This window comes from Psittacula echo, assembly GCF_963264785.1.
Source record: "Psittacula echo genome assembly, chromosome: 4".
Classification (NCBI taxonomy): Eukaryota; Metazoa; Chordata; class Aves; order Psittaciformes; family Psittacidae; genus Psittacula; species Psittacula echo.
The window spans coordinates 112007821-112033652 of record NC_137738.1 but is presented as its reverse complement, the minus strand read 5'-3'; the positions used below and the strand labels follow the sequence as shown (position 1 = coordinate 112033652).

Sequence of the window (25832 nt, the reverse complement as noted above, 5' to 3'; positions counted from 1 at the left end):
AGACAAAATCCCATAGACTAGACTTAAAAGATAAACCAGTAAGGGGCCTCTTCAGGAATTGCAACTGTGCAGGGTCTGAATATCCCTATACAGTGAGAGGGGTGACAGGACATCTCCCTGCCCACAGTGTGAAGGAGATGCTGCAGCTGATGAGCTTGTAGAGGCCAGAAGGGCAAGGTGATGTGTTTGGATGGGACAGACAGATTTCGTCTCCCAAGACTGCCCTGATCACAGAGGACCTGATAGAGAAAGCAAAACCAAAACTCAGTGCTACTTATTCAGCATCTTAGATCAAAGTTTCTTTTCAAAACTCAGCTCCTGTCACTCCCTCTGCTGCAGACCAAGCAAGATTCCAGGGCGGGAGATGTCACATCACATGTTGGGAGAGTGTTTATGGTTATGGCACTATTCATTGTGCCAAAAAACCATTTAAACTGACTTAGAAAATAAGCTGCCCCATGCTACCAGCGCTCACCCCATTGTCTTTGTCAGCACGGCCCCAAGGGTTGATGTGAGCTCTTGTAAAGGGCAAGGTAGGGTGGGAACTACACAAGGGTAGTAAGACACTTAGCTGTATTGGGCAGAGGAGCCCCTCACCTCACACAGCAGCTCGGCAGGGGCAACACGGCCTCCCTGAAACTCCTCTTCTATCAACAGGCTGCTAAACCCCTCACAGTGTGTGTAAATCCTTCCTACGGGCCTTGCCAGCCGTGACAAGGCACTGTGCCAGGCCAGTTGGCTTGGGCCGGGCCGAGCCGAACCAAGCCGGGCCAGATCTGGTTTGGGCTGAACCCTACCTACGTGGTTTGCCCTGAGGAGAGCTAGGCCTGGCAGGGCAGATATGAGCCACTCTGTTCTGAGCCGGGCCTTGCTCGGTCAGGCTGAAGAGGACAGACCGAGGCCGGGTGAGGCTGAACCCAGTCGGGACAGGCTGAGGTGAGCCGAGCTGAGCCGAACCGAGCCGAGAGCCGCACCGAGCCGAACCGAGCCGAAATGAGCCGAACCGAAAGCCGAGGCGAGCCGGGCCGAGCGGCAGCGGGAGGGCCTCGGGGCTGCGGCGCGGGGGGCGGTGCCGGCGGGAGGAGGCGATCGCGGCGGCGGCCGCACCCGGGGCGCTGCGCCGCGGGGACTCGGTGGGCCGGGCCGGGGCGGGCCGCGCCGCCGCGGAGGAGGTGCCACTGGCAGGCGCGTCTCCTCCTTCCTCGCTGCCGCCGCCGCGGCTCCCTCCCTCCCTCCTTCCCTCCCTCCCTCCCTCCCGCCCGGGTCCGGCGCTGCCCTGCCCGCTCCCGGCGGCCGCGGCCGCTCGGCAGCGCCGCCGCTTCCTGCCGGGGCTCCGCCGCTCCCTCCCCGCTCCGCCGCCACCCGCGGCGCCCCGCCATGGCGTGAGCGCGGCCATGGGGCTGGCCCGGCGCCGCCGCCTGCCCCCGGGCGCTGCGCCTCTCCCCCGGGCCCGGACCCCGCGCCGCCGCCGCCGCCGCCGCGCCCCGCCGCGCCCCCGCGGCGCGCTGACCGCCGCCTCGCCGCCTCCTCCCCCTCCTCCGCCCGCCGCCGCCCGGCGACGAGAGCGGCCGTAGTCCCCCTCCTTTCCCTTCCCATCCCCTTCCCCCCCTCCGCCGCCGCCCGCGCTCCCGCGCCGTCGGGCCCGGCGCGGCCGCCAGCCCCGGCCCGCCGCGGCGCGGCCTCCCCCGCCATGTGAAGCTCAGGAAGATGCGGAGGCGCAGCCCGGCCGCCCGCGGCGAGGGATGAGCCTAGACGGGGAGAAGATGACCGAGGAAGCCTACCCTGACGAGTGAGCGGGACCGGGGCCGGGCGGGCGCGGGGTGTGGGGGGGTTGCCCTTTGTTGCCCGGGTGCGGGTCCCTCACCCCCTTTTTCCCCTCCACAGACACACCGACCGCGGGCGGACAGACGGACACGGACACGCGCGTACGAGTGCGCGCTGCCCACCCGTGCATCCGCCATTTCGCGCTCCCCCCCGGGCCGCGCTCATTTGCATACCGCCTTTTCATTCATAAAAACCCCCGGACGGCGCGGGGACTGCGGGGCGCACCCCGGCCACCCCGCACCGGCACCGTGCCCGCCCCGCTGCGGGACTCGGGGCGCCCGGCGGCGGCCTGCGGCGGAAGCGGGGGTTGGCGATGGTGGTGGTGGTGAAGGGGGGGGCCGAGGAGGGGAAGGCGGCGGTGCGCTCCGCTTCTCTCGCAGCGCCGGGGCTGGGGGAGGCATCGGGGCGTTGAGGGGGACACACACGGGACGTCGCGGGTCCCCGCCCCGGCCGCCGCCGTTTTGTGAATAGGAGGGCGGCCGCCGCCGCCGTCACATGACGCCGCATTCATAAACCCGGTCACCGGCGGCCTCCCCATTCACCGCCATCTCCCCCCGTACCCCCGCTCCTCGGGGGGCTGCGGGTGCCCGCTGCACGCACCTCCCGCACCGGCACCCCCTTGCTCAGCAACGCTCCCACAACCTCCCCACGGATAAACCCTCGGAGAGGCCGTGCCGAGGGTTTCAAAATGCCTGACGGTGCTCTTTTCCCTTTGGACAATTTTTCTTCCCCCAAAATACAACTTCAAAAGGCATTAACAGTGAAATTCCAGGAGAGGCTTTTAACAAACCGTGCCGGGCCCAAGTGTTGTTCCTGGCTATCTCTTTCTGCGTTTTGACAGTCGAGAAAAATGAGTCACTTGCGTGCAGGGCTGGTTTCGTGCCAAGCGCCATAGGATGTACCAGGCTTTAAAATGACTTCTCTCAGGGCTTATAAAGCGGCGTCAGAATTGTGCAACTTTTCGGCTCGGTTTTGGAGCCCTAAAAAGAGAAGAAAATGCCATAATTGGCGGCGTGTGCTGCGCTTATACCTTTGTAATGTCAGCCTTGTTTTGAGGGGGTTCACTGGAGGAGCGCGAGTGGCGAAGGAAATGGCTTCTGCCTGCGACGCGTGTGTGAAGAGGAATTGTTATTTTGGCACTTCTTAATGAAGAGACTATAAATGCGTGTTTATATGGTAGCTTCTGAAATTGTGGTTATTTTGAAGTTGGGATGGCTCTTCCCAAAGAAGAGAGAAAAAGTTGAGTTTCTCTCTCGTGGATTGCCATGACCTAGCAGGCTGGAAAACTGCAGCCAACTTGTTTCCAATAAAACCCCACTGGTTCTTGATTAGTGTTTTGGGTTTCATTTCTCAAATTGGACAAGAGGAGGAGAGGTGTGTCCCTCCCTCTGGGTTTGAGAGCGCAGGGGCAAACTGAACCTGATTGAGTGGTGCTCGCCAAGCTTCATCTTGCAGGAAGATCTTGCTCTGAGCATGTTTTCCTGCAGGGCTTGGTGTGGAGGTGAGTGTTGGTGTAAAACAGTGAGCGCTTGGCTCTGATGGTTGGGTCGGTTGGGTTTTTTCCTAACTTAATTGTAGGCTGCAATTTGTTTTGGAGTGAATCCTTCCTCCACGTGCCGCCGTGCTGCCATGCCCAGCGAGGCTTTGCTGGGTGGGTTTCATGTGCTGGGCTGGGAAGGGAGGCTCTTGGGTCATGCTGCCTCTATTGAGGGTCACCAGTCAAGCCAGCAACGCTGTGCTTTGGTCCCCGAGAGACAGGGAGTGCTTGTGGCCACAGGGAGATGGTACCCACCCCACTTCCCAGACCAGTGTTGGCTGTTTTCTTGGCGTACAGATGTGTTGGCATTCAGGGTAAATGACACACTGTGGTCCTTACTCTGTGCACATCCCAAGCAGCTGTTTCGGAGGCTGCGGCTGGGCTTGTCGCAGTTTAGTCCAGGCCTTCTCCTTGCAGGGCATGGTGAGGTGTTTTAGGTAAGCCGTGGTTTCCTCCATAAGCTCTTTGCTTCCAGCCTTGCATTGATTGATAGCGTCGCTGAAGCCGGTGACTCATGGGTTGTTTTTCATTTCGGTGGTGGGTGAAGTGATTTGATTTTTTTTTTTATCCAATATATATGGTGTTAAAAGAAATAAGGACAGGCTCTCCTGATAAGTTTTCTCAAGCTGTCAGAACAATGGTAGTATAGCGTGCTATTTGCCCTAGATATCTGGCTTTAATTTGCATAGCTATTCTCGTTTCACTGAGTGCACTGTGAGCAAATGTTAACAGCCAGATTACAAAAAAAGGACCACTGTTAGGATGCATTTTAAAATAACCCTCTTCAAGGAAATGATGAGGGTCACCCCCTGCCATTTTTGGCTTTACTTTTATTTTAATTTGAGAACAACTTCGTAAGATTTTTGAGTTTTGACACAATTTATAAAACCAAGGAGGGGGAAAAAAAATAGGGCTCAGGATGCTGGAAACTCATTGGTCCCTTCATGACTGCACCATTTCAGATCGATACTTAGAGGTCAATTTGTCATTGCGAAGTGAGCACCTCTTTCTGCATCTCAGCCTTTATTTCTGCTTCCCTCCTCCCCCTGACTGTCTCCACTGTGCTTCTCCTTTGCATGTTGCAGGGCTGGGGGGGGGGGCGGAAGTGGGGCCGCCCCGTAAAAAATCAAAGGCATGAAGCTGTGGTGCTGAGTGTAAGTGATGGGAGAGTTTTGGGCAGCGCTGCCTGTACCCAGGACAGGGGCAGCTGCCCATCACCATCCATGACCTCTTCCACAGCTCCCAGGTGGGCTGCTGGCGACTTTCCGTTTGTAAGTAGGAGGATGGAGCCAAACCCTTAAAACGATTCGGTTATGCCCGGAGGCTGCCGCCTGCTCGTTCCGATGCACGGTTCCAAGAAAGTCACAGGAAGTAATTAAATGGAAAAGGTCAGAGAACGAGGAAGTGTTGGTCCGCAGCCTTTCGTGGCTTGGGATGGAGCCGCGATGCCCTGCCCAAGCCAGGCAGCGGCTGCATCCCTGCAGGGTCCCCACCACTTGGCTTGATTTATTCCAGCGAGCCCCAAGTGTGTGTGCGCCAAGTGCTTGCAAGTGGGAACGGTCCCCCGGAGGCTTTTAACAGGCTGGGTGAAGCGGGATATGTCTTGTGCAGTGGAAGGGGTTGCTGTAGTGTTGTCCAGGACAGCAAAATGTGATGTGAGATTACACTGATGCTTCAGGGTGATGCGTTTTTCCCAGTCCAGGGAAAGAAAATTAAGCTTGACTCACTCTCGTTTGTCCTTTTGCTGGTCCCCAAATCCCTCTTCTCTCCATCACTGAGCAGGGACCAGCAATACTTGCTCTGAATAGCAAGGCATTGCAGCTTGCCCTTTACACTGAAAAGATAATTCCTTTTTTTTTTCTTTTCCATCATTTTCACCACACTTTTGCCCAATACTGATGATTTTTCTGTAGGTGTCATAAGCGGCTCATCCAGCTAGATTTTTTTGCTGCAAGCTTAAGCTGGGAGGAAGACATGGGACACACTCTGTGTCATGACATTATTGCTCACAAATAGGACAGGAAATGAAGCGTTGCCAAAATATAACTGTTTATTTCTTGGCCTGAAAACGGCTGTTTAAAATACAGCATGTAAGTAGCTGCTTTGTTCAGTTGCTGGGAGAAGTTGCTGTTTATGAGGGAATAATAGCTCTGTTTGATGAAGGAGGGAGGAAAAAAAGAAAGGATTTACCTTTTCTACTTCTGTCTTGGGAGTGCCTTGGATAGGAAGGTGGAAGACCTATAGAAAGGGCGTTTGGTTGAACAACTGGATAGGTGACCTGTGTGAAGAGGGTGCCACAAGCATGTGGGAGCCAGACTCATCTCAGTCCATCCTCTGGCCACAGACAGCCCTGGGATAACCCCTAGCTTGTAGCGAAGAGGAGAAACCAAACAACCTGCCTTTGGGTGAGAAAATGACGTTTTTTGGTGAGGCTACTCTGAGCAAGAAGCGTGGTGGGACAGCTATGGTAGGATGGTGTTCCAATGTAGCACAGATGCCACACCAGCAATGGGATCACCCTCCAGTGTGGCTTAAAAGGTGGGCTTTATCCACCCATGTAATGAAATCCCGAGGCTGCAAAAAAAGGTGTGTTGTGCAGTTGGGCTTGCTCTTAATGTGGACTTGGTTTGCTGATGGCTGGATTTAAACCACAAAATTGCTTCCTGTCAGCCACCAAACTGCAGGAAGATGATGGTAATTGTCCTTCTTCTTCTGGACCAGGCTGGAAATAGTTCGGAAATGAGACACAGCTCTTGGTTCCAATTACTCCTTTTGCTTTCTTATACACTCTGGCATGCTTGAGGAATCGATAAATCCAATTTCATTCTCTCCAGCAGAATAAGGATAAATGATCCTCCAGAGGTATTAAACTTGGGAGAGACGTGCTCGGGAAGTTCAAATACTGAAAGGGTGCGGGCAGTCGGCCACACCCCGACACAAGTGATGTTGTGTGTTGATCCAGCCTGTTGAATGGCAGCGCCCTCATTCTGCAGAAGTTGAGATCTTGTGGCTCATTGGCAAAGGTGCATCTCTTGCTTTCTGCCTTATAAGGACCAGCTTTGGCTGTAAGAACTGTTCCCTACAGCAGATTCATTGAAAACTGTGTTTTGTTTCATTTTCCCTTTATTATTTTTTCCTTTTTTTATAACAGTAGAAGGTAATCCTACTCACAAGTGATGTGCAGGAGTAGAGAGGGCATGGAGGTCAGTAGAACTAAAAGTACAGCTCTGGAGGCTGCATTTTTGATATCTGCCCTGTTTGCTAAGTGGAGCTTTTGCTTTTTGAAGGACTTACACTTCTGAATCAGTGCAGAAATGTAAAAGGAAAGAAAATGAAAAAGGTCGGTGGACTAAAAAAAGGCACAAATAGACTGTGGAGTTGATTGACAGCAGATGAGAGCTACAGCGGTCCCTGTTTCTGTGGACTACCAGAAGCAAGTGAGAAGCTGTTGTCACATGGATCCCAGCACTGGTAGGAGATGTCTTCTCCTGCAGCAAGCAGAGCAGTGCAGCATCTCCCAGCACCTGGCTTGCACTGACCCTTTCTTCCCACTTTGGCTGTGGATAAACTCAGCTGATGGTTTCTAATGCTGCTTTTTTTGTTGTTTCTTTTCTTACCTATTGATTTTCTGTGAAGATCTGGTGAGTTTTCTTTCCTTCCTTCCCTTTTCTCTGCCCACGTCCACCCCCTTTCCTTGTCAAATTTCCTTTAGTCATTTATTTTTCTGGTGCTTGCTCAGTACTGAAAACCTGAGCCTCTGAAGCTGCAGGAGAAACACAGCAGGGCTGCACCAGCTGCCTGTTTGATGCCTTCCCTTTGCACCTAACCCTCACCTTTGGTTTTGCAGCAGCCTTTCAGAGCAAAGGTTGGGTTTGCCTGTGTAGGATCTCATGCTTTGTTTCCTCACATGGCAAGGCTGGCTGGCTGCTGGTGCCCTCTACTCAGTAAATTGAGAGTGATGTATTGCAGGCAGAACCAGGGAGAGGGGACAAGCCCTGCTAATGCAGCAAGAATAGCAAAGCAATGTCCAAACACTGCTTCTGCCTGCTGGTGCAGTGATTTTGGGCATTTTATCATATCTGTATGACCACTGTGTTAGTACCTGCAAATATCATAGTGATGCTCCTCACCTCTCTTTCTACACCAGCTTGATGCTGAACAGATGTTGAGTGGGCAGAGGAAGATCACCTCCTTTAGGTCCAGGAGGATGTTTTAGTTAAGCCTCATCACTGTTCCTCCTCTAGCACAGTCCTCTAGCACAGTTCCTCCCTCCCTTTCCCCGTACCCATCGCACCCACTGGCCAGCTTTTCAGTGCAGGAGGCTCTTTGCCTTGGGCTGAGGTTGAGAGAAGCTCTCCATGCAGAAATGATGAGGGGCTGTTCCTTCCGCTGGGTTTCTGCACTTTCCTGACCACTTTCTCCATTTCACTTCTCGGTTTGTGTTCTTTTGTTTCCTTTCTCCTGTACTCGTGGGGTTTTGTTGGTTTGGTTTTTCCCTTTTTCGTAGTTTATTCCTTCATGTGTTGCTCTTATCTGGAAGCAGAACTTCTGCCATTGCTGCCTGCTACTCCTGTTGCAAACCAAACCCTGCTGCCTGTGTTTTTTCCCTAGTTCATTTCCCTAGGTGTTCTCCCATAACATACACCTGGTGTAGCCATTGGAGCAAAACACTGCTTCATGCTTCACCTTTAAAGTAAGCTGTGTTTTATCAAAAACAGTATTACAAAGTACGCTTTCAAGGCTGTTAAAGGCCTTTCTGCCAACAGCTGGCAGGTTCTACCTGTTGCAGTAGGTCTAAGTGAGATTTAACCCAAATTACTATTTTTGTCTCTGGTTTGCTTGTTCTTAGGCTCTTTGAATAACTTTCTTTGACTTTCTTTGCTTGCAACTCACACTTCACCAACTATGTTTTGGATTTTTAGTTTTTTCCCCTCCCCTCTGTTCTCAACTCCTACGTGTGTTGTAATCGGAGAAGAGATCTTGAGTCTATCAACTGAGCCCGAAATCTGATGACTCTTCCAGCTAGAAAGGAAACTTCGTACTGGCAGGCATGGCGAGGAGGGGTTACAGGGCTTTCTGACAAATAACTTGGCTTCTTCATCTGTGGTGTTTTCAAAAGTGAGGTTGTAGAGTTGTCCACCTTCACAAAGTTCTTGGACTCAGACAGTGGTGCCTAGCAAGGAGAAAGATTGAATACTACATAGTCTGAATACTGCCATTGTGGTGGAGCTTGTTCCTTGCTAGCTAGTGCTTTTTATCCAATGTGCTACAGAGACTAGGCAAAATGCAAGCCAAAAATAGCATCTTCAGTGAACTAACTAAACAATTAAATGGATGAGGCCACGCTGGACAGGGCTTGGAGCAACCTGGTCTAGTGAAAGGTGTCCCTGCCTGTAGCAGGGGTTGCAACTGGATGAGCTTTAAGGTCTTTTCCAACCCAGACCATTCTATGATTTTTTTTTTGTTTGTGTGTGCATCAAATGGCCTTTCAAAAGTAACCCTGGGATTTGTGACCTGTGTGCATCTTTCTCTAGGAACAAAATTATGTATGTCTTATTGAGTGCAGCCACTTCCTTCCTCTCCTTTAATTGCACAGTTGAGTTGGTCGCTGTTACACCTCTGCTGCTGCTCTTTGAGTCTCGCATCGATGGCGCTGGGAGACGTGTTGTAAAACCCAATAGTGTCTTTTGATCTAGCATACGGGAAACTTGTCTCTCTGCTTGTAAGGACCTGTGCTGCCATGCAAGGACAGGAGCATGTTCTGCATATGCGCTCAAGTCCCAGGGAGGTCTGGAAACATTTAGATTATTTTCTTTAATTGCGTTATACGTACATCCTGTTTGGATAGTCCCATTACTTCTTTTTAGCCTAGTTAAAAGTGGGTCTGAAGACTAGGCAGCTTCGCTCCCTGTGCTGTACATTGAAGCGTTCAGCATTGCTTGCCTGTTCGTTGAGTAGTTAGGAACAGGATTAGTTTCCTTTGCGATAGCTGAAATCTGCTGAAGGTGTTTGCACAGCAGTCAGGGTTTCAAAAAAAACACAAATCACAAAGCTTCTTCCCTAAACACCAGAGCCTGTTGCAGCACCACGGTTTCACCTACCAGCTCCTTCCCGGTCCTCCCCTTGCCTGCGGAAAGACAACAGTTCTTAAATGATGTGGTTTTAAAGGAATTAAGCCTGTGTTTAAGATTAGCTGATGCCACTAGCAGCAATTACCATCTGAGCTAAAGCACATCTGGGTAATTATTCTTTCTTTTCCCTGAGTCTCTAGACTTTTAATGCTTTTTTATTTATTAATTCACATACTGCTGGTGGGAAATGAAAATTCACATGCTGGTGATGGAAAGCATTTTTCAGGGGGGACATGAGGTGAAAGAAGGCTCTCCTTGTGTATATCTGTTTCTTGGTGGGGTGCTCCTTCATTTTGATATGAGCCACACTCATTTTTCTGCAGCCAGAATGACTCCTCACCCATAGCACCTTGAGCAGGTCCCTGTGATGAGGGAGATGCAGCCTAAAAAGGTACCCGTAGTGCTCGTTCCCCCTCCATCAAGCGCTCGTGCTCACTGAAAGCTGAGAGTTCAGCTTACCTCTGCTCACTGCATTTCTTCCGCTGACATGTCCAAACACTCCTGCCTGGATTTTTAAGTGCTTGGAAGGCAAGCTGGCTGTTTACGTGGTTTTACAAGTGGAAAGGTATGCCCCCAAGCTGATATAAGGTTACTAATGCTTCAAGTTGAAGCATATAGGGGAAGCGTGTGCTTTGTCTCAAGCTGGGATGAAACAAGGGAAGGGGGAGTGCGAATAGCTGGGTTTGTGTTCCTGCAGTGGGCAGCAGCCTGGGCAGCTTGTCAGGAGCATCCTTCTTCCCTTGCAACCCATTGCCCTGCCACTGGGATGGGGTGCCAGGAGGATACCACCAGAGTGGTTGTTCTTGGGATCTTTATATTGTCTCTGAGGGCTGAGAACAGTATCCAGGTGTTAACACTGGAGAGCTGCTTTTTTTTGTTGTTTTCTAGAAATCAAAGGGATCCTGTTAAGAGCTGCTGGAAGGCATCAGCATTTCTGGCAAGTAGACTCAGCCGCTGCTGCAGGGCTCCTGGCTCTGGGCTTGTGGGTTATTTACAAACAGTCTGGTTCTTAAAAATTATGTAGGGATCTGAAAGTATCACCCTGGCTAATGCAAAGCACGCTCAGAGGGGTTTTCAGCTGTTTAACTTAGTTCTTGTCCAGCTGCATGATTCCTATAACACTTGCACCTTTGCATCTCTGTTGTTCATCTCTATTGTATGGTTGGGAGCGTGAGGACAGAAGTCCAGTGACACAATGGGGAGATGAGTGCCTAATTTTGCCTTTGCTGGCAAGCTGGGAAATCCACCCTCCTCTGCTGCCAGACTGGCCGTTGAATGAGAGAGCATGTTGCTGAAGGTGGGGGCTAGATCTGCCTATACCATCTTCCCTACAGTTTTGGTAATGCAGCTGCTTTATTTGATCACATTTCCTGAATCCCAAGCTGCCTGATCCCTTAAAACTGATTTATTTTAATTACTTTAATTTACTTCTCTTAAAACCCCCAGTGTCTCAGTGGGGATGAAGAACCAGGGTACAGCCACCTCCTGGTAGACAGCAGCTAAATCCTTGTATTTCAGAGCTTGTTGCACTCCATGTATTTAAAGTGTATGTGTACATTACAGAAAAGCCACTGAGACTTCAGCAGAGCACACCTGAGCTTTTTGCCTTAAATGCTGGTGAAATTGCAGCGAAAACTTTATCACTGGAGATTTATAGCACTGCCAACATAATTCATCCTTGACTGAAACTTGGCATAGGAGCTGGTTGCAGCCCATCATTGCTTTACATGTTGTTACTGGATGCATGCAGTTTGGTGGCTGTAAAGAGCGAAAGGTTAGGAAATGGTATAGAGTTTAGTAGAATAGTACTTCCAATACTTACATTGCTTGAATGATCTTGTGTTTTTCAAAGGGCATCTGATGTTTAGTTGAACTGAAAGAAAAACTTACTGCAGAGCTTGTTTTCAGTCTTCAAAACCAGGAATAAAAGGCTGCAGTACAATTAAGCCACTAGAGCTGCTTAAGAGAAAAATTTCATGTTTTATTTCTCTGCAAGTACTTAGCATTTGTATTGTAATACTGCAAGAGAGCCCAAACGTTGAATGGCTGGGAAGTTCTTCAGCGATGCTGGAGATGAGCTTCTGCTTGTTGTCTGAAGGAAGTGAAATGTGGACAGTTGGCTAGATTGCTTAAAAACAGCAAATAAAAAAGGGGGAGTTAGAGGAGAGGGGGAGAAAGGGAGAAAAATGCATTTTAAAGATGTGGTTAAAACCCCGTACAGTGTCATGTATTATGTTATATAGACAAGGATAATTTGCAGGTTTTTCTAGGAGAAAGCACATCAAGAACAACTGTAGTTTTCCTGTATCTTGTCTGCCTCAGTGACTTGGAGCTCAGTCGTGCTGAACCGCAGGACTTCTCATGAAGCATCTACAGCTTCTGTACTTCTGAGGCCCTGGGTATAAATACTGCGGACAGACAGGCTCCTGGGGGGGGAGCGGGAGGCGTATGGAGAGCACAGTCTCACAAATGCAGTCAGGAAGTTCTAGAAATACCTTTTATAAACACTGCATCCTACAGGAAGAACCTTAAAGCCCAAATAAACCATTTCCCCTATGCCTATGTATACATAAACTCCACTGGCCTGGAAGATCTTATCAGGTCAGTGATGTGCCTTTTTACAGGAGTTCCTAAAACAAGTTATCTGATAAATAGCAACTTTTTGTTTGAGCTGTTCATCAGTGCCTTTATCAGCTATTAAAAAGCCCTTTCCCAGGAGTCACAAATCTTCCCAGGTCAGTTCATCTGAATAAGTGACTGGTTTTGGTTAACAGCCTTCCAAATGCAGAGTTGTGCGGATGAGCAGAGGCAGAAGGAGGGTGGGTGATATTATCCATTCAACTTGATGTGTGTGTGTGGGGTGGATCTTCCCCCACCTAAAAGTTGTGCTTATATCTATATATGTGTAGGAATGATTAACAGATAGCAGGTAAAGAGGAGGTGGAAATAGGCTTATTCTGATGACTTGGATTGAACTCTGAAAGAGTTTGTTGGTCCTGGGATTGGCCATGGTCATCTTGCATGATGCTAGGCTTGACAATGTATGTGTGCTTGCAGTACAGTATGTTTTTACCCAACTTTTCTCCTGTGTTTGCACATTGGAAATCTCCTTGCTTCTCTTCCAGTTTTATTATTAGGCCCCAGAAATGCTGGTGCACCCAGAGGCTAGGATCTAACTGGGATCTCCCACTTTTTGGTGTGGAGCTGGCAATTGATGTGCCTGTTGACCTTGGCCTTGCCCATCCTCCCCCAGCAAGCAGTTAAGAAGCCTTTCGATATCACAGCCTATGAATGAAAAGAATTATGGCTTAATGAAGCCTGGCACCAACCACTCATTTGGCTTGGTTCTGCATGCATGCCTTTAAACAAGATCCCTGAAATCAGTTTCCACAGCATGCAGAAAAGGTCCCCCCCCCTTCATCCCAAACCTCCATAAGCAACAAAACCCCCTCTTCCCTAAAGTTAGCAGCCGCATGGATTATTTTAGGAACGGTGATCATAGAGATCTATAAATTGAAAGCCCCATCTGTGGCATTTTTATCTGGGATGTGAGGGTTTGGCTGTGGACCACTGAAATTCTGCAGTGCTTACTGCCTCTGCAGCCATGTGCCTCTATATATCCTTGTTCAGGAAAGCGCTGGGTGAATTGTAAACTGGGTTAATTTGTTGATATAATTCACCATTCTGTATAAAAGTCATTAACAAAGTATTTCTGGCAGCTTTGTTGCTGGTGGGGTGTTTGGGTGGGTTTTTTTTTCCTCCTTCCCTTTACTGTATCTCTAAGGAAGTGTGGGCTACCTTTATCAGAGTATTGGTGGAATAGCTTCCCCAAGCTTTCATAAGGTCGAATAGAAAAAACAAACACTCCTCGTTATGGGAAGGAAGGGATGAGGAAAGAAGGGTGTTTGTGTACACTTTCCCATTCATGTTTTAAAAAGAAAATACATAAACTTGTGGAGTGGGTGCTGTGTAATTCATGCTATTACAGGAGCTGAAAGTCAGAAGCTTAATTTGCTTTCTCAGTGCTGACTTAAAGAAACCAAACCAAAGGGGAATAGCAGTGAGCAAGAGAGCACTTACTGCTTTGGTTTTGCCTCTGTTGAACAAAACGCACTCCCAAGTTCTGCAGTGATTTCAACACTAAAATCACCAGGTACTTTCGCTTCCTCTCTTGCTGCAGGAATAGGAGGAATCATTTTTCACAAGACCAGGTTGTGGTTCTGCATTGAGTCTGGTACCCTTCTGAAAATGCTTGGCTGCAAGCAGGACTTCTCTGTGTGTGTTTTAAGAAGGAAAAGGTTCTGCACTTGGAGTACAGATGGTAGAGGTGGGACTAGAAATGAGCATCCCTGGTTCGAACCTTCTCCAGGTGATCAACTTTGGGTTGCTAGTGGTGAGCCCTGGCTGCCTACTTCTGATAATAGATGTTTAAATCAGCCAGGTGCTGGGTTTATCCAACAGTAAAGCAACCCCTGCCCTGTAAGCAAGGGTAGGAAAACCCAGCTGCTTTGTGAGAGGCTTCTGAGTCTGTTCTCTCTGTCTGTGGAACAGTTGGGGACAATATATAAGATGTACTGTTTGCTGCTATTAATGCTATGAAGGACTTACTCAGTGAACTTCCAAGGATCTAGTCCAAGAACTTCCAAGGATCTATCAGCCTCGTCTAGTGGAAGGTGTCCCTGCCCATGGCAGGGATTGAAACTAGATGAGCTTTGAGGTCCCTTCCAAACCATTCTGTGATTCTATGGAAATTGCTGCTAGTGGTTGTGGGGAGCATGCCTGCGTCTGGAAGAGGTTGTCCCCTCAGATGGGAAGAATGGGATGGCAGAGAAATTTGTTGACTTAATGGGTGATGGACAGCAGAAAAAGCAGTCGTGTTTTCTGTACTGATTCGTTCTGGTTTGTGGTTTTACAAATTGCCATGATGTGAACCTGGGCCTGTTGGGTCGCCTCTTGCTACAAGGGGCATGGGAAGGTGACGACTGTATTTTTGTTAGACCAGTAGAATCGAGTCATCTTCATGTGTACAGATAGTGTCTTCCAGTGTCAGGTGGTGTGCATCTTCCTTGGCTTATCATTCAGAGGCATGTTACTTGCCAGGTACAGAGCACCTGGCTTTTTTCTTGCCCATTAAGCCTAGTATTGTGTCTTACTTTCTGGATTAATGGCGGAGTGCAGATCCCCAGCAGCATGGCAGGGGATGTGCTTTTGGCTTCAGCCCCAACCTCCAGTTCAAGTGCGCATGCTGTAGGTTCATTCTCATTGCCTTGCTCGCTTTGTGTCACCCACATAGAATCAGAGAATAGTTAGGGTTGGAAAGGACCTTAAGATCATCCAGTTCCAACCCACTGCCATGGGCAGGGACACCTCACACTAAACCATGCCACCCAAGGCTCTGTCCAACCTGGCCTTGAACACCACCAGGGATGGAGCATTTACAACTTCCCTGGGCAACCCATTCCAGTGCCTCACCACCCTCACAGTAAAAAGCTTCCTCCTTATATCCAATCTAAACTTCCTCCCTTCAAGCTTAAGTTTGAACCCGTTACCCCTTGTCCTGTCACTACAGTCCCTGATGAATAGCCCCTCCCCAGCATCCCTGTAGGCCCCCTTCAGATACTGGAAGGTTGCTATGAGGTCTCCACGCAGCCTTCTCTTCTCCAGGCTGAACAGCCCCAACTTTCTCAGCCTGTCTTCATACGAGAGGTGCTCCAGTCCCCTGATCATCCTCGTGGCCCTCCTCTGGACTTGTTCCAACAGTTCTGTGTCCGCATGCATGATGCCAGTGTGGCTTCAAGTGACTCCAGAGGTACAATGACAGCAGTTATATGCAGCTGCTTGGCAGTGCTGGGTTGCTGTGATGTTTGCAGAGGAAAACCCAAATCTGCTTTCTTCTGTGAAGTGGTGGGGAGCACAAGGTCATGCTGAGCTCCTGTGTGCGACATAGCCTAAGAGGGAGGGATGCTTTGGGTTTTGCAAGTTCTTTAATTGAAAAAGGCTTCCGACAGCTCTTTAAACCTATCATTTCCTTAGGTGGAAGGAATAAATGCTCAGCTTCTTCCCTCTACTTTTGTATGTGACTTTTGTCAGCAAGAAACTTCTGCTGCCCTGTGAACTTCTGAGTAAAACCAGCTCCTCAGGACAGAAGAGGGAAACTCCTTGAGAGCACTTTCCAGTGTTGAAATGCACCATATAAAAGCACGTTTGTACATTTTGTTACGTGAAGGAATTCCTGGCCGTACCCAGCCTTAAGTAAATAGCCAGGGAGAGGCGACTGAAGCATGACGGATGGCTGTGGTTGGCGAGGAAAGGCGCGCAGCGTGGAAGTCCGTGGTGCAAAGCAAACGATGAAGGGACCTGTGCTGCTCTTTACAGAAGTGGTGTTGTGTTAGGAGAAAGCTGTCCGGTGCCTAAAGCCGTGCCCAGGGTGTCCTGCAACAAGTATGGAATACACAGAAAGGTTTTCATCAGTCCATACGTGAACTTTCCTTTTGCGCCATGTATTCCAAGCTACTTGAAAACGATGAGTCTTCATCAGTGAAAGGAAGTAATCATTGGGGTATGTTGCTGATTGGATCTTTAGCTTCAAATTCTGGATAGAAAAAAAACTTGAGAAGCTTGAAATCCTTTTCTAGTGATGCATAATACAAGACATAGGAAGGTCCGACCTGTATGGCAGCTCAGGCAATCTAGGTTGGTGAGATGGCAGAAAACAAAGCAGGGTTTTCCTTGGATGGTTCAAATAGGAATATGCCCGACTGAGCACCTGGTTCAGGCACCTCTTGCTGTATAATTCATAAAGGGGACCCAGAAATTCCCTTTACAGCAAAGGTAAACTTTTAAAACCCAGAGAAAACTGAAGACTGGAGAGGGGGAAAATATGGCTGTTGGAAGGTGCTGCCTTGCAGGGAACTTGAATGCTGCTATCCAAGAGTTTCTGTGGTTGAGTAAGAGAAGTTGAAAGGGTTGTGCATGCTTGCAGCTTGTGCATATTCTTGCTACTTTGTATTTAACTTCTTCTGAAGACTGTATGCTTTAAATATGGGGAAAGAAATACCTAAAAGGCTAAAATTCAGTTTGTATGTATTAGTTTTATTTTGGAACATCTTAAATACAGGAACTTCTTTTGCAGGAATGTGGCTTTGTCATTCATGATCTAATTAAAATACTGAATACCATAATCTCTTTTGTGCTTAGGAAAGATGTTTGCTTCTGTATGTGGTAACTTCCCTCTGCAGGATAGCCTTAACTTGTCAAGAGTGCCTTGTTTAAAGGTCAGAAGATGGTTACCATCTTCCCTGTGATCAAATGTGTGCAGGCAGATGTGGAAAAAGCCTCTCTGAGATTGGTCTTTCTGGTTTTTTGTACAAAAACATGCAACAACCTGGAATGGGGATGTGTAAGCTTCCAAGAAACCTGCTTATATGAGCAGGTGTTTACCACAGAATCATAGAATAGTTAGGGTTGGAAAGGACCTTAAGATCATCAAGTTCCAACCCCCCTGCCATGGGCAGGGACACCTCACACTAAACCATGTCACCCAAGGCTCTGTCCAACCTGGCCTTGAACACTGCCAGGGATGGAGCATTTACAACTTCCTTTATAACTTGCCCAAGGAAGCTGTGAATGCTCCATCCTTGGCAGTGTTCAAGGCCAGGTTGGTTGAGGCCTTGGGTGGCATGGTTTAGTGTGAGGTGTCCCTGCCCATGGCAGGGGGGTTGGAACTGGATGATTTTAAGGTACTTTCCAACCCTAACTATTCTATGATTCTATGATTCCTTGGGCAACCCATTCCAGTGCCTCACCACCCTCTCAGTAAAGAACTTCCTCCTTATATCCAATCTAAACTTCCCCTGTTTAAGTTTTAGCCCATTATCCCTTGTCCTGTCACTACAGTCCCTGATGAATAGTCCCTCCCCAGCATCCTTATAGGCCCCCTTCAGATACTGGAAGGCTGCTCTGAGGTCTCCACGCAGCCTTCTCTTCTCCAGGCTGAACAGCCCCAACTTTCTCAGCCTGTCTCCATACAGGAGGTGCTCCAGTCCCCTGATCATCCTCGTGGCCTCCTCTGGACTTGTTCCAACAGTTCCATCTCCTTTTTATGATGAGGACACCAGAACTGCACACAGTACTCCAAGTGAGGTCTCTCACCATGTGTTTGGTGATCAGGAGGTAGCTTGATGATACAGTCTTCTGCCTGGGCACAGCCAGCAGATCCTGTGAGGCCATGCATTTGGTTATGGTAGCTTAAGGATGAGATTTGCAACGGGCTCCTTTAGTGCAGATGTGCATGGTAGCTTCAAGGGTTGTGTCCCCGTTTTGTATAGCACAGCATTCTTGGCTTATGCTGTCTATGACTGTAGCTGTGGTTTTGTGAATGCTTTGTGCCATTTAGAGCTCCCCTGTGTTATGGATCACGCACAAATAAGTGTGTCCATGTCATGGAGCAGCACGGATTTGGGGTTTATTTCTTTAGCTAGGCAGTGTGCTGAATATGTTCATCCTTTTGGCTAAAATTAAACCTTCTCCCCACCCCAGGCTGCCCTCCCACCCTTGGACTTCCACTACGCAAGGCATGAGAGACATGCAGAGCACACCATAGGTTGGCATGATGTTTCAATTAAGTATTAAATTCATTATCCTGGGATATGACCTAATGAAGCTTGAAGAGCATGCTTGCCCCAGGTGAATAGAAGGCCTGCCTGAGCAAGCATTGGGACACCGGGCAAGCATTAGTGCATATCAAAGGAAAAGCTTAATTTTAGCCCTACAAGTCTAAATGTGATGTGGCACCTTCAGCAGCCCATGGATGTGGGTTATTGTGTTGCCAGCTTTTAGCAGGTTAGAGTTAATAAAACCTGTTACTTGGAAATGGTGTAGGCACTGCTGGGCTTATAAGAGCTGTAAGTGCCCATTTCACACCAGCATTTCAGGGAAGCAAGTGAGGAGCCACTTTGAGCTCACAATGCTGCCTGCTTGGCAGAGTGTCACGAGGAAGTCCCTTGTGCCAGGAGCAGGATTTTTGGGATAGTCCCCGTACCATCCTCCATACCGGGAACAGCTGGTCATCGTAGGCATGATGGGCATCTGGGGTCCCTGGCACCAGAGCCCAGCCTTCCCTCGTGCTACCTTGGTTGGCAGGAGAGTCACTGTCTGCAATGGGAATCATCTAAGCTGCTTGGTTTTCATTTTTTGTTGTTGTTATTATATTTCTGATGCCATTGGCATACATCTGACTTGATGGACCTTAAACACTCCTTGTTGTAACAGGTAAGGCCAAAACACCCTGTGCAGCCAGGGCTGTGCAAAGCCAAGAAGCTGTGAGGTGCCCAAGAAGAAGAGATGTATGATGCTTTGAACATCAGTTGGTTTACAGTTGTCTGTGTGCTATGTGTTCTGTAACCAGGGCTGTCAAAGCCTGGGAGGCTGCTCTGGACCAGGCACCCATCGCTCTGTTGTGCTTTCTTGTTACTTCATACTGGTTTTATATACTTTGAAGAAAGGGACTTTCAGAGTCTATCTTTGGGTATTGGCAAACAAGGGAGAAACACAGCCTGTTGTATTTTGCTCACTGGCTCTTACTTGATGAACTGCCATAGTGGCCAAAGTTTGGTGTTTTTGTGGAAGTATTGTCTGGGTGTTTTTTTGGTAGCTCATCCTTCATCTTCATCTAGGGCAAAAAAAGGGGTGAAGCCGGAATATCCGGGTGTAACTTCAGGGTTGAGATTACATTTGTGGGTGACATTTCAGGGTGCAAAGCACAGGGAGCCTTGTCGAGCACAATATATGGGTGCAGCTTCTCACCAATGCCTCAAATACTTCATCAGCCAAAGAGCGTGAACTTTAACAGCACTCTTGATAGCCATTTCCTAGAAGCTGGTGCTCAAGGGCTGTCTGTGTCTGTTATTATTATCCTAATATCTGCTTGTAATTGATGCAAGTTTAATTACCGATGCTGTCAGTTCACATGAGGAGCTACAAGATGGTGTAAAACACTTTGTCACACAAACCCCTGGTATGCTAACATGTGGGAGACAACAACAAAAATTAGGGCAGATTAACACCTGGTCTACTTGGATGTGCAGTGGTTTGGCAGGGTTTTATTGGAAGTAATCACTTGGAAAAGGGCATGGGAATTGGCATAACTAGCTAGCTCAGGTGGGCTTTTGAGCACAGACCTTTGCTTATCCTTCATCATTGGGGAGCATGTTGATGCACTCTGTGCCACTGTAGCAGCATTGATGTTCCTCTAGACGGGAATAATTTGTGTGAACTGGGGTTTTACATTGTTTCTGAGTTGGATACTTGCTTCTCTGATTTTTACAGCAATTTAACTGATGATACTGTTATAATCAGTTGCTATCCTAGTTGATACATACAAACCCAGAAAGTCTGTGGCTTAGTAAATTGTGTCAGGCAAATAGTAAATGCTTAATATTTGAGACAATGTATATTTATACAAATGTTCCATGCAGTAAGCACGCAAATGGTGTTTAGGTCTTCACTGCAGTTGTGGTAGAGCTCAAATCCAGGTGGAAAGCAGGGTTGATAGTATTGCACTTGCTTTTTTTGGTTGTTGTTTTTAATGCAGATCACTTCCTCCCCCATAGTTAACTAACATCTGCTAACTAAATGTGGAAATACAATTTCTGAAGCAATAAATGCCCTAGTTCAAAGGGATCACTTCCAGTAGACAAAAATAATTCAACTATATATGGTACTAAAGAGCGAAGTGCTGAGAACATATTAGAAGCATAAATATTTAAACCTTGTTTCAGGTTAAATTAAACTTAATTTCTGTACTGATGGCTTTCCATGCGCTTGGAATTCTGCAGACAGATGTGAGCTGAATTCAGCTCTGAGGGTGGCATTCAGTTCATGTGCATAGCATTGGTTGCAGTGGGAATGATCTAAATTTCTTGAAGGCTTTTGCAAGAAAAGAGTTGGAGAAGTTGCTTCAGAAGGTTCCTGGGTTAGGACAAATGGATGGGGTGTCCCTGTCCCCTGCTCTCCCCACCTTCTTTAACAGAAGAAGACCCTTTGGCAGCTTTGTGCCTCAGCATGACTCACTTAAAATAACTTATGTATGTGTTGCAAGTCCAAGTGCTCCTTGTGATGCCACCATGAGCAAGCATGAGACGTTTCTGAGGTGGAAGGAAAGGTTAGTGCCTCTGGACAAAGCTGTGGTGTCTCTTACAGCTCTGGTGACTTGCATTGGTCTGAAAATACTTATGCCACCAAGCTGCTGCAGAAGCAGTGGTTTGCTCAACCTGTGCCTGCTGCATCCTTAGGAGGATAGTAACTCATGGCAGTGGTAGTAGTTTTACTTTCATTTGAACAAAAACCAAAGCAGGAGAGTCCAGAACAGCTTTTCTTGATAGCTTTGATGTGTGGCAAAACATTTCCAGCAAGTACTACCTTAATATTGAGTATTACAGTAAATACACCAGTATCTGTATATCTGGAGGGAGCGCCTTCATCCTGTGGCTGTGGGGGAAAATGCGACAGCAAAGTAACTTGATTTATTGGTATCAGCTATGGAACATTGTGCACACAGTGACAGCCCTTTCAGTGACTTTAAGTGGGGTGAAAACCGAAAAACAATATTGGCTAGGGAGGCAGCTAATCCGTAATGTGCAGGATGGCCTCCCTGGATGGGCAGCTCTTGGGACCTTGATGAGGAAACTCTGTGCAGCTGCTTTTGCATAGAGAATAGTGTGACCTGCAGATGGAGGCTTTTGCTGGTATCTTAAGCTTCAGAAAAACAAATATTCCCTCAAAATAACATAAAAAAAAATAAACTTCCCCTTCTTCCTGTTTTTATAGTTCACTTATTTCCTCAGTGTCATGGTTTTGTCTCCAGTACTGTAGATTATTAATCTTCAGAGGATCAGGACCTTCGTAGAAGTATTTCCTGTACATGTTTATCTGTCTCTTTAACAAATCAGTATCTACTTGTTCTCTTCTGAATTTTCCTTCAAATAATGGGAATCTCTCCCTTATTACTAAGGCTTTTTGCTAAAAAAAAGTCTACATGAATCACTGCCAGGGGTTAAAGTACCTTTTGTATGACTTAGTTGATGGCATCCTTTAGGACATCTGCAAGTAGCACCAAATTCCAGAGGTCATTGTCTTCGTGTTGTTTTTGGCAAAGCACTGTTTCAGCTAAACTTCGTTTATTCAGTTTAAAGTGCATCTGGAGGTCTCCTGTCCAAGTGTTACTTGGTCTTCTAGAAGAGGGATGCTGCTGTGTGTAGAGCGGCTTCTGAGATGGCTGTGGATTCCCATCTAATTTATTAGTAAGGTGATCATTGGCCCTTGGTCGGGAGAGAAGTGCCCATTTTGTACGTGCAGCTCTTGCATTGCTGTGTTACAATGGAATGGAGGCAATCTCTTCAGCCACTGCACTACTAACATAGCTAATCTCAACTAAGTTTGTAAATACATACAATTATATATGTGCACTTAAACATATTCCTCCTAAAACGTGCATGCATGCATGTGGTGAAGGGGAACTCGGCTCCAGAGTTCTCCATGGACTCATTACAGCCTGAGCACATCTGGACAGGCTGAAGCGAGGATGTGGTTTCTCCCTTCTACCTCGAAATTGATGGTATGCATCATCCATGCATCTCCAAGGGAGAGCACTGGATTGGGATGAGTAGCTATCTTTCCACCTTGGCTTTCCATTTCAGACGGAGCTGTCATCGTGTAACCCCATCACTGAATCTGATGAAGCTGGGTCTGTTATGCTTGTAACTCAACCTTTGTGCTGGTATTACCTTGGGTTTCCACAGCAAGCACAGGATTACATCTATCTCCACAGCATCCTCATAGTGTTTGCCTGGTGGCTCCTGTAGTGCTATCCCCATGGTGGAGGAAACATGGGTTGAGCACCTGCCTCATCATAATGCTAACATTAATAAAAAGGCATCTGTGGATGGAGACATAACGTTTGAATTGCCCCTTGTCCCACCTCACAAATGAATACTGGAAATGGCACTTGATCAGGAAAGCTGGATTTTTTTTGGTTGTTTGGCTTTGGTTTGTGTTCTGTTGGTTTTTTGGGGGGGGAAGGTGAAGTTCAGACAACTTGCGATTTCCCATCACGGTGCGAATTGTTTAGCAAAACTCATATTCAGCTTGCTTTGTGGGGGGGAATGTGTGTGTATTTCTTCCCCTTAGCACACCAAAATGCCATTGCTGTTTTCTCTGAATATTAATTTCTAGCTGACAACAAGGCCTTGCAGTCTTGGCACGTTGCGCTTCCGCTGCTTTCTTGTCTGGGAGCCAAAAGGTCCCACTGGAGTGCTGGGCGTGGAGCTGCCTTCCCTTTGCACGAATGCAGCGGAGACCCATCTTCAGACCAAAGATCTTCCTCCCTGTAATTTCTCTTGCTCCAGAATATTAGTGGACATTGTAGCAGAGGCAGGTAAATCTAAGCAAGGAGGTCAGAGATTTGCAATACAACTGGTTGAAACCGCCTTAAGGAAAAAGAAAACCCAAGTTTGTAGATGGGGCATTGAAAGATAAGTGTGCACCTCCTGTCGATATTGTGTCCTTGGTAAACAGGAGCTAAAACCCGAGTTAAATCTGAGTTTAAGGGGAGGGGAAGTAAAAAACCCAACTTATTTTGGATTGAGATAAATTGTGGTTCCATTATCATCTGCTGAACATGCATAGAATGGTTGTAACACAGCTTGAGACAGAAAAAACCAAGTGGGAAGCTGGGAGGGAAAAATTCAGGGTATATCTGGTATATCTTCTTCCTTCATTCTAGATGCTACTGTAATTTACTGGAGGTGGACAACGTATAGTATAACTGGGGCTTTGCCTAAACATTAAAGGTGAATGCTTTCTTATTGCAGATCTTCAGCAAGAAGATGATGTCGCTTTTCTTCAGTAGTCATTTTTGATGTTTTTAAACAGTGTTGTGGCCCATTAAATGAATAAACTTGCTTAAGCTGTTACTAGATATTTTCTAAGTTTAGCCATTCTTCTGGTCTTATGTGAGGCATTGATGTTCTGGTATTCCCTGATAAACCCAGAAGATTGAAGATTGCAGCACCCAGTTTATACTGTTTGCATGAAAAACCCTGATGGGAACAGGATGAGAAGCTCCTTCACCATCTTTGCTGCTAAAAGGAAAGACCGTGGGAGGCTTCAGTCACCCTCAGATATGCCAAAGGACTCCATCTCCCTAGGCAGATGTACCCAAAACTTAACCTTTTTGGAAGCAATTGGCATGAAAGCATGAATTTGCAGCATGTTGAACAGCTCCTCTGTCAGAATAATATAAGATGACCCCGAGGTGATCTCCCCTGATTGACTTCTCTGCTGTATCTGAACAAAATCACTCTTGCCAGTGATACATTCAGCAGGCACTTCACACCGCCATATCTTCTAGCATTTAAAAGATCTGCCTGTTAAACCAGAGCACAGGAAATATAAGCTGTTAAATGCAAGTGACACTTGTGACCGGGCAAAGGGCCGTGGTAGGAAGAGAGGCACGCAACTGCCTGCGGCTTGAGGAAGTGCTTGTTTGTTTGTGCTGTTTCCAAAGCCCTTCAGCTTTGCAAGGGAAGCGAGGGCAGCGACGTAAACAGGAAAGCTGGCTGCAGGGAGAACAAAGTGGAGGTTGGGAGATGCGCACAGTTGGGTGGAGGGAACCAAAGTTGCTGGTGAGAGATCTCTGGCTGCTCTAGGACTTAAATAGTAACATCAGAAAGCTGAATAATAATGCTGGATGTCCTGCTACAGGACAGGCATGGCAAAGTTTGCAGTACCCAGTGCAGGAGGGGAAACCTGCCCTGTATCATTTTCTGTGCTCCAAAAGAGGCAGGCTGCAAGGATCACTGTCATAAATGAACAATAAAGTAATTCTCATACTACTAAAAATGAAAGCAGAATCACAAGCATTAACTATCTTCCTTTAAGTCTACAAAATAGGCTTAAGGTTGTTCCCAGGAGCACTGGAAAGAGCTGGACAAGGTGCATTTTAAGGGCAAGATAATGTTTTACTAACACCGTATTGTGGTGCTTGCCTCTTGGTCTGCTGGATCTTGCTGCCTTGCAGGTGCTGTAACATGGAGTCTTGAGTCCTGGCATGAGGGCTTTGTGAAAGATAGCACCAACACTTAAAGCAGCAAAGATGATTTGAAATCTAGAAAGAAGACATTTGAGAAGACAAGAAACTGAATATATGTGGTCTGGGATATACAGAATTAGACTAAGAGTACTTGCATGGGAAAAGAAACTTACCCTACAGAAGGGGGAAGCAAAGGCACAGTAGTTAGAAGTTAAAGGAAGATTCACACCTTAAAAACCCCGTATTTTTTAGGGGGATGTTGTAGGTTCTTCATCACTTGAGATCTGTTGCAGATAAATTGGAGTAATGCATTTGTTAGACTAAGCAGTTGAGATTAGAGCTGAAATGAAACAAAAGTTTGATTTAGGAACAACCAGCCAAGTCAAGCTCTTCAACCTGTATTATGAGCAATAGGTGTTCTCAGGGGATCAGAGGTATGAATCAATTTGTGGCAGTGATTGATCTTGGCTCGTAGAGGCAAGGAGCTCTTCAGTGGATGATTTGAAAGAAGCAGTTGAGCTCTGCCATCTGGCCAGTCTAGGAGATCCTGATATTGCTGCAAAGAAAACACAAATCCAGATGCAAACTGTGGAGGGGCACGACACCAAAAGCACCTCTCCTCGGAGCTAAGTAATGAAGCGTGTAAAAAGGGAGGAGGAAGGTCTTAATTTTCTACCAGCTTTCTTTTTTACTACTTTTTTATCATGAAAATGAAAATTTGCCCCCCTGTGATAATTGAGTCCCCGTGAATAAGGCAAAGTACAGGGTTAGATTTCCTGGAGTGTATTACAGCTGTTTGCCCAGGTATCAATTAGGAGCTATGGAGGAAGGGTTTAATTAGAAGAAAAGCACACAAGGCTTTTCCGGCGCAGAGGAGCTTGATGCATATCATTTGTGTAACCTCTTTTCTGGTCATGGATGTTTATTTGGAGTCAAACAAGACGCTCTCAGCAGCTTCTCTTTGATCTGTCTGCAGGAAAATTAAATCCATATGGCCTTCACTCAGAACCTTTCTGCATCCTGGATGGAAATACCCATCTATACTGGGGTCATATTTTATTGTCATCCATATGTGCAAAGGTCCATTCATCTGTGAGAATGATGTGTCTGTCCAAGGCCTAAGCTTTAAAACACCCAATAAAGAAAAATGGTTGTTGCAAGCTGTCAGTCACCTGGAGATGGACTTTTTAAACCAGTATGTAGAGAGTTGTCTTGGTTTGCACAGTTTGAAATGGCAGTGCTGCCTCCAACT

At 47.4% G+C, this 25832-nt stretch overlaps 1 protein-coding gene across 1 annotated transcript in view; it reads left to right on the top strand.

Moving 5' to 3' along the window:
* Positions 1 to 1742: 1742 nt before the first annotated feature.
* Positions 1743 to 25832, top strand: part of SPRED2 (sprouty related EVH1 domain containing 2) — a gene marked incomplete at both ends in the record, with an annotated part of 64267 nt that continues 40177 nt past the window's right edge. Inside the window, one exon of the mRNA XM_080616681.1 lies at positions 1743 to 1789. Coding sequence (XP_080472807.1) covers positions 1743 to 1789 — 47 coding nt within the window. The remainder of the gene's footprint in view (positions 1790 to 25832) is intronic.